General features: G+C 42.3%; 2 protein-coding genes across 7 annotated transcripts in view; both read right to left on the bottom strand.

The window, feature by feature from the left end:
* RIT1 (Ras like without CAAX 1) overlaps positions 1 to 1445 on the bottom strand; it is an 8444-nt gene extending 6999 nt beyond the window's left edge. Inside the window, exons 1-3 of one of the 2 annotated variants that reach the window (XM_023516468.1) lie at positions 1374 to 1445; positions 979 to 1207; positions 786 to 842 (exon numbers count right to left, since the gene is read on the bottom strand). In XM_023516468.1, the coding sequence (XP_023372236.1) occupies positions 786 to 842; positions 979 to 1075 (154 nt within the window). In that variant the 5' untranslated portion in view covers positions 1076 to 1207; positions 1374 to 1445. Of the gene's footprint in view, positions 1 to 785; positions 843 to 978; positions 1288 to 1373 lie in introns of those variants that run through there. The other variant, XM_003795274.3, reaches the window with a different exon arrangement.
* A 2202-nt stretch (positions 1446 to 3647) lies between these two features.
* Positions 3648 to 7859, bottom strand: part of KHDC4 (KH domain containing 4, pre-mRNA splicing factor) — a 20390-nt gene continuing 16178 nt past the window's right edge. Inside the window, exons 11-14 of one of the 5 annotated variants that reach the window (XR_001161510.1) lie at positions 7329 to 7502; positions 6452 to 6536; positions 5781 to 5872; positions 3648 to 4924 (exon numbers count right to left, since the gene is read on the bottom strand). Coding sequence is in view for 2 of the 5 variants with exons in the window: in XM_003795273.1 (XP_003795321.1) it covers positions 4725 to 4924; positions 5781 to 5872; positions 6452 to 6564; positions 7329 to 7502 (579 nt within the window). In the remaining 3 variants the exon portion in view is untranslated. Of the gene's footprint in view, positions 5873 to 6451; positions 6565 to 7328; positions 7503 to 7859 lie in introns of those variants that run through there. The other 4 variants (XM_003795273.1, XM_012808642.1, XR_002774680.1 and 1 more) reach the window with 4 other exon arrangements.

Here is a 7859-nt window from a genome sequence, read left to right as displayed (position 1 = left end):
TATAACTTCTTAAAATCAAATCAGTTCCCTTATTGTTTAGGAATGACAGGAATGCTCTTAGTCTTTGTAGAGAAATGCAATTAAAAATATAAAAAGGTACAGCATCCAAATTACCTCTGGTTCTTATAGCTAGAGGAACAGGCAATTATTACAAATTTTTAAAAAAGGCACAGCAAACAAAATTACTTTTTCACTCTACTAGCATTCTGCCAACACCAGTTAAATAGAACAGACATGGCAGACACGTGAAGACATTATGATATGACATTATGACATGATGCCCTCCAGGACGAGGAAGTGAGTGATGGCTCCACGGGGAAGAAGTGCAGGCTGCCAGGGTTTAGGGTTCACCAGGCGGCTCTACTTGTTTTTCTTCTTCCTTTTGTGGAAGTTCCACCAGCTGACTCACAGTTACAGTCTCAAGTCAGACTCTCAGAGAAGTGATAGCAAAAAAAGGCTTCATTAAGTGGCTTTTAAGTTTTTCCTTTAATCTGGCAATACAGTATACCAATCATAAAACACACACACACACACATACACACACACAAGTTGTCCCATAAATGTCAATACACGACAGAGACTAAAGACGGCTTCTGTGCACACAGCGAAACTGGAAAACAGGGTTAGTTGTTTACCAATTGCTATGAGACTCTAGTTTCTAAGTAAATATGAATTAGATTCCAAAAAATGGCTCAAAACATAAACAATGGCAACCCGTTTTTAAAACTGACATTCACCAAGCCACTTTCCCAGGCGCATCCGGAGTGTCAAGAGCTGGGACTCACCGATGGTGGGGTCGTGGTCTTCCGGGAAGCGGTGGCTGATGAACTGCATGGTCATGGCTTCAAGCAAGAAACGAAAGTTAAAATCCTGAGGAAGGCGACCCACAGAAAGATCCTAAGTATCAACACTGTGCCACACAGCCAGCGTCCATCCCGGCTGGGCAGGGCACTTGGGGACTTGCATTGATCCACCTACCGCTCTTGCCCACGCCGCCGGCGCCCAGCATCACCAGCTTGTACTCCCGGGAGAGCGCTGCGGGGCTGCCGCCGGCCGGGCGGGCGCCAGCGTCCATCGTGCCGTCGGGGCCCGCCGCGGGGATAGCCGCCGGACAGAGACGCCGCAGGGCCCCGCCCCGCCCCAACCCCGTGCTTGGTCCTCCGGAATTCGGTCCTGAGGCGCAGCGCGGAGTTTCCGACTTAGGGCACTTTCCAGAAAAAAAGATGAAAAGATACAAAGAAACGTAGGATTCTTTTCAGTCGGGGATGCTATCAGTTTGGGGACCCAGCAACGGCCGTGTAGGCCCCGGCCCTCTCAGTGCACAGCCTGGAGGCCCCGCCCCGTCCGGACCCACCCCTCCGTTCTCTACCCACCGCGGACCCGCCGCTCGGGCAGCCCCGGCTGGACCCCAGCGGAGTCGCGTTCCCCGCGCTTCCACCCGCGCGCGAACCTGCGACCCCGCCCGCACGCTAAGATGGCGCCGCCGGGGGCGGGGCCGCTGGTGACGCTCCCAACGGGGGCGGAGCGGGCAATGACGCAGCGACCCGCCCTGCCCCACCCCACCACGGGAAGAGCACCTGCCCCGTGGGTCCTCGCGAGTTTCTGCCAAGACCCCCAGTACCGCTGGAGGCGTTGAATGTGCACCGTACTAGACCACGTCGAAAGGGGAAAACCGTTGCTGACCCTGAAGTGATGAGGAGCGACCTACAGGGCTGATTGCAACTTTTGAAAAAACCGTCTTTTTAAAGAAGAAGCCAAGGGTGCCGCCTGTGGCTCAAAGGAGAAGGGCGGCCCCATATGCCGGAGGTGGCGGGTTCAAACCCAGCCTGGGCCAAAAACTGCAAAAAATAAAAAAATTACAAAGAGGCCAAGAGGCTTCTTTGGCAGGGTGCACCACCCTCTTGAGATCAAGTTTAAAGATGCCTTTACAGCAGAAAAAACTTTTTTTTTAAATACTTTTTTTTTATTAAGTCATATATACGGCTCGGCGCCCGTGGCTCAAGTGGCTAAGGCGCCAGCCACATACACCTAAGGTGGCGAGTTCGAATCCAGCCAGGACCCAACAAACAACAACGGCGGCTGCAACCAAAGAAATAGCCAGGCGTTGTGGCGGGCGCCTGTGGTCCCAGCTACTTGGGAGGCTGAGGCAGGAGACTCGCTTGAGCCTAGGAGTTGGAGGTTGCTGTGAGCTGTGATGCCACAGCACTCTACCCAGGGGGACAGCTTGAGGCTGTCTCAAAAAAGATAAAAAATAAAAAATAAAAAAGTTATATATACATAGATCATGAATACATTTATGCATATGTGGGGTACAATGTGTTTGTTTTTTTGCAGTTTTTGGCTGGGGCCAGGATCAAACCTGCCACCTCCAGTATATGGGGATGGCACCCTACTCCTTGAGCCACAGGCACTGGCCCAGAAAAAACTTTCCTAAAGGAGCAACTACAATGACTTGGGCACCTGAAACCAAGATTAGTTCTTGTGCTCACTTTTGGAGCACATACATTAAAATTGGGCCAAAAGGATGACAAATTTTTGGTAAGTTCCATGTTAAAAAAAAATTGCTGTCACAAATGTTTACAACATGCAAGTTATCCTTTTATGTATTTCAAAGATATGTAACATACACAAAAATTAGGGATTTTTTTTTTTTTTGAGATGGAGTCTCATTATGTCACCCTCAGTAGAGTGTTGTTACATCACAGCTCACAGCAACCTCAAACTCTTGGGCTTAAGCAATTCTCTTGCCTCAGCCTCCCAAGTAGCAGGGACTACAGGCTCCCGCCACAACACCCAGCTACTTTTTGTTGCAGTTGTCATTGTTTTAGCTGCCCTGGGCTGGGTTCGAAACAACCACCCTCAGTGGATGTGGCTGGCACCCTAACTACTGTACTACAGGCGCTGAGCCATGGATTTTGTTTTAAATATACTATTATTCTCCAGCAGGAAAGGGTAAAACTCAAGCACTTACTGTTAACTGCCCATGAATTAAATACAGCAACAACTGAAGGTACTATAATGGTATTCACTTCTATTTACTAAACTTCTGCCCACCACTTTTGTAAAGAGAATGTCCTGCTTGGGACAGTGGTGGGCATGATGGCTAACACCTGTAATCCCAGCACTCTGGGAGGCCAAGGCCAAGGTGGTTGATTGCAGGAGCTCAGGAATTCAAGAACAGCTTGAGAAAGAGTTGAGACCCAATCTCTACTAAAAATAGAAAAATTCACTGGGTGTTGTGGTGGGCACCTGTAGTCCCAGCTACAATGGAAGGTGAAACAAGAGGACTTCTTGAGGTATGACAACAAAGCACTCAAGCCCAGGACAACAGTGAAGGTGTCTCAAAAAAAATTCTTTCCAAGAATAACTTCCTTTAAAATTTATTTCATTCACTCAATTCCTTTTAGTCCTATTAAATAAAGGACTGAAATATGAACATGGAAAATATAACATAATAATCTTCAGAATTTTCATCTGAACTTTAGGTATACTTTGCAGAGTTATAAAACTCTTTTAACTATATATATATGCAAACTTCAGTGTCTATACTTTTTCCACTGATGTTATAATTGCATTATTCTATGAACAAAAGAATTTATGAGTTTTAGTGTATGGATGGGCTGTGGAGGAAAAACTGAAACCACAAACAGAATATTTACACATTTATTTATAATGAAATTATGGTCTAAATATTTACAACATATAGGAAACCAGAGGATACGTTTATACAAAGCCAGCCTGCAAAGTATTCAAATGTGCAAAAATGACAGTTCAGTATCTCAAACTACTCTTGGTTCAGCAGACTAGCTCCTTCACTTTCACATATCAATATTTGATATAAAAAAGTTCTTTTGGCAAAACCTGTAATGCCAAGAAAAAGGACAAGTTGCAATTTCAGTCAGTAAGTCCACCATCCTATTCCAAGCAGTCAGATCTCTCTTTCTTTAGCTGCAACCAGTTCTGAGAGAGACAGATCACTGTGTTTCATTTCTGTGATGAGTTCTGACCTGTTTTTAGTCAAGTAGTTTTCTTTGACCCAGCTGAAGACAAGGAGCTTAGAAGGGCTATAAAAACAGCAATGGCTATCTGAGACAATGTTCCTGAAGGTGCCAGCTTTGGATCATAGGAATTAAAAAAAAAAAAAAAAAAGAAAAAATAACTTCATTTTCCTATCCCAGATCCAGCTATCTCCAAGTTTTAAATTAGTAAAAGAGCATCTTCCAAAACAGAAAGAATCCAAAATGAAAGAGGGATGACCATCTCTTAGAATTAAGTGCTGAAAAGAAAGGATGGTCTTAAAATCATTTCCCCACTAATTAATAGTAAGGGTTTGCTTGCAATCAGTTGTTATCAAAATTGACCAAACAGTAGTAAAATATAAATAAAACTTTCTTTACATCAGAGTTGGGACTAGTCATTTGGAAAAGGCCGGATCAGGTAAAATGTAGTTAGGATGCCTTGTTGGACAAGCACACTTCACCAACTGTTAAAAAGCTTCTGAGACAAATTTGTGATTCTAAGTAAATTTTGACAGATGCTATGCCACTGCAGAAATAAGGTTGTTTTAAAAAGAATGCAGCTCCTTTAGGAAAGGGGACACTGCATCTCTAACTTCTGCAAAGGTCCACGATGGTTCCCAGTACAGGCCCCAGAGTCTTGTTAAATCAAATGCATGCATTATTGCTAAGAAGTCACCGAGGGTCAAAAGTCTGTTCCACTGTTTCCTAAGGGGCCATCCAGAATGGCATCTGTTGTTTAGCTCGTGGTTGTGATGAAGGGTATTGATATCCCAGACTCCAGCCCTGTGGAAAACTACTTGCATTTTTATGACCTCCATGTTCCTCCTCTTCATCAGATGAATCTGCAGCATAAGCCACCAAGCCAAATCCCTTCTCTGTAGTTTTCATCTTCTTGGCTGGATAATCTAGAATAGAGAAAAAAAACCCAACCCCATTCCCCACCAAGAAAAAAAAAATAATACCATAAATTCGTTAATAAAAAAAAGATGTTAATTGTAAGTGGTTAGTTGGACACCATTTTGAGGTCACAGGGTCAATGGTCACCCAAAAACGTTGAAGATCACACGAAAAACAGCACCAGCATCAGCATATGTGAATCCACCAGAACCATGTAAGAAAACAGAGAAAGAAAAAAGAAACACAAAAAAAGAAAAAAAAAAAAGAAAAAGGAAAGTTAGCAAGTGAGTCTGAAGGCTGATATTTCACCTTTTAAAGAGTTAAAAGAAAAGAAGTTAAGAAAAGAAAAATATGTATTTTCTTCTGTTTATTTTTATTATGACTACAGGCAAAGAACAAAAATGATCCCATATACCTCCATAGGACTTAACAGTTCTGAGATGCTAAAAAGCAACGTTTTACATAACACTCACAAGCTGACCATTATGGACCAACAGAGCTATGAGAGATGTAGCTGAGCTCACATACAAAGAAAATTCAGTCTTTTAAGTCTGTATCAGGTTATGTCCAAGTACTCAGACAACACAGGCAATAGAATTTTGAAACGACCTACCAATCACTAGAATTTCCTAGGTTTTAATGTTACTGATGCTATGTATAAAATATAAGTTGACTGACTCTTTTCTAGATGTTGGTTGAAAAAAAAAGGCTGTCCTTATAAATAGAAAAAAAGTATTCTCATTAGCCAGTAGATTACAACAGAGGTTGGACAAAATGCCTGAATGAACATCAGGTTAGAAAACTAACATCTTTAGACCAGTCTTACTTAGTCATTCCTTGATCCCCCAGTAACACCTGACTTACCATGGCTCCCTGTTAAGGTCCCAGATCCGTTCCTTTCATCAGACTCTGTTTTTAATCCAGTCACTGGAAAGGCTGGTGGAGGCATCAACTGCCTTTTGAAACACAAAATGAAATTTCTTTCAGATACATTCAATTTTTCATTTATCTGGCATGTAAGAAGTGGAGTAAGTCTGCAGATAATCTTTCACATTGATTTTTAACCTTTTAACCCCTTCCACTTTTTTTTTTTTTTTTTGAGACAGAGTCTAAATTTGTCACTCTTGGTACAGTCCTATGGCATCTTAGGTCACAGCAATCTCAAACTCTTGGGCTCAAAGTAATTGATTCTCTGGTCTCAGTCTCCCTGGTAGCTGAGACTACAGGTACCTGCCACAATGCTCAACTTTTTTTTTTTTAAGAGATGGGGTCTCACTCTTGCTCAGGCTGGTCCTGAATTCCTGAGCTCAGACAATCCACCAGTCTTGGCCTCCCACAGTGCTAGGATTACAAGCATTCACCACCGGGCCCAGCCTAACCCCTTCCACTTTTAATTTGATTCAGCCAATCATTTGATTCAGAGATGCCATTTCATCTTCAGAACACTGAAGCTCACAGCAGTCATCATTATTCTCATTAATGGTACAAACAAATGACATCTGAATATACTCATATAATTATTTCAAATAACTTACCTGTCCCTCTCTCGCTCTTTGCCTGAGGAACTTGCCGACTTCGATCCTGCACCTTCAATCTCATTCTGACTGGAGAAGCCTGTACCTAAATTAGTCATATGAATGGGTCCATGCTATGAGCAGAAAAATACAGTGGCATTAGCAAATCTACAACTGCTGTATTGACTTTAGCTCCTTAATGTAACTGTCAAGTGCCTCATCTTTCTGATAAATGGCAATAAATTAAATTGCACTACATAGCTCTTTGGGATTTGCAGTATAACTATAGTCAAAAGTAAGGGTATTTTTTCCCTCTGTCAGACTTGGTCAGAGACTGTAATTCATTATGCTATGCTACCTGTTTTCAACTCACTACCCATAGCTCAACTGATTTGTATAAACCTAGTTATAAACTGTAAAAATGCTATGGTTTCAGAATGCTTCCAGGATTCTAGAAAATTATAAAGTCATTTCTCCCAATAAAACTGCACCAGAACTAATAATATTGTTTTAACTTTAGTGAATGACTACCTTTATAAGTATATGAATTCACAGAATCAATCCAATTCTAGTAGTTTTAGTAGTGATGGGGGGGCTGGTGAGAGAAATCACCCCATTTTTAATGGGAGAATAGAGATTAGCAAATTGAAAGCCATAACTTTAAATACAAACCACAGAGTGGTAGTTTGATAGCTTTGGTTGAGATGTGTAGGGAAGTAAACTACCAGAGGCTTTCAAGAGTGCCAAAAAGGACCTAACCCAACGTAAATAGATTCCAGAAAGCAGAAATCCTACTACTGGGAGGACAGTTGATATAGATGTGAATTTATCTTTTTTTAAAGGGAGAATATAGTAGGAGAATAAGATGAGGAAACAAAGATAGGATATTTTATTTAACCTGGTATCCAAGAAGTCCAGATTCCCGTTCATCTGGTAGCTCCTCTGTGAATCGCCTCTTCTGTGCCTGGGGCTGAGTTGGAAGTGGGGGCTGGGGCTGGGGCTGGGGCTGGGGGCCAGCAGTCAGGGCAGCTTTGACAGGAGCAGCAGGAATAAAAGGAGCACTCATTGGACTCTGAGGCCAAAACAAAACAATGAAGATAAAGTGTAAGAATGCCCAATGAGTAAGTAAACAATGATTATGAAATACTCTAATGATCAATATGTAGCGTATGAATCTTTCATCTTCAGGTCCTTAATTTCCTTCAAGTGTAATTTGGTAATAGCATCACCCAGACCTCCCCTCTTCGTCCTAAGAAAAGGTAAACTGACAATCTATATACAGTGCTTTGAACTTGGGGTAAAAAATCTGTTGTGCATTTGGTCTATTAGGAGCAAACATGACCATTAATAAACAATAGGAGCAAACATGACCATTAACAAACAATAAAAGCGCTAGCCACTTATGAAGAAGAGCCACAATACAGAACTT

This window comes from Otolemur garnettii, unplaced genomic scaffold, assembly GCF_000181295.1.
Source record: "Otolemur garnettii isolate 467f Iridium unplaced genomic scaffold, OtoGar3 scaffold00091, whole genome shotgun sequence".
Classification (NCBI taxonomy): domain Eukaryota; kingdom Metazoa; phylum Chordata; class Mammalia; order Primates; family Galagidae; genus Otolemur; species Otolemur garnettii.
This window is presented reverse-complemented; position numbering and strand designations above follow the sequence as displayed.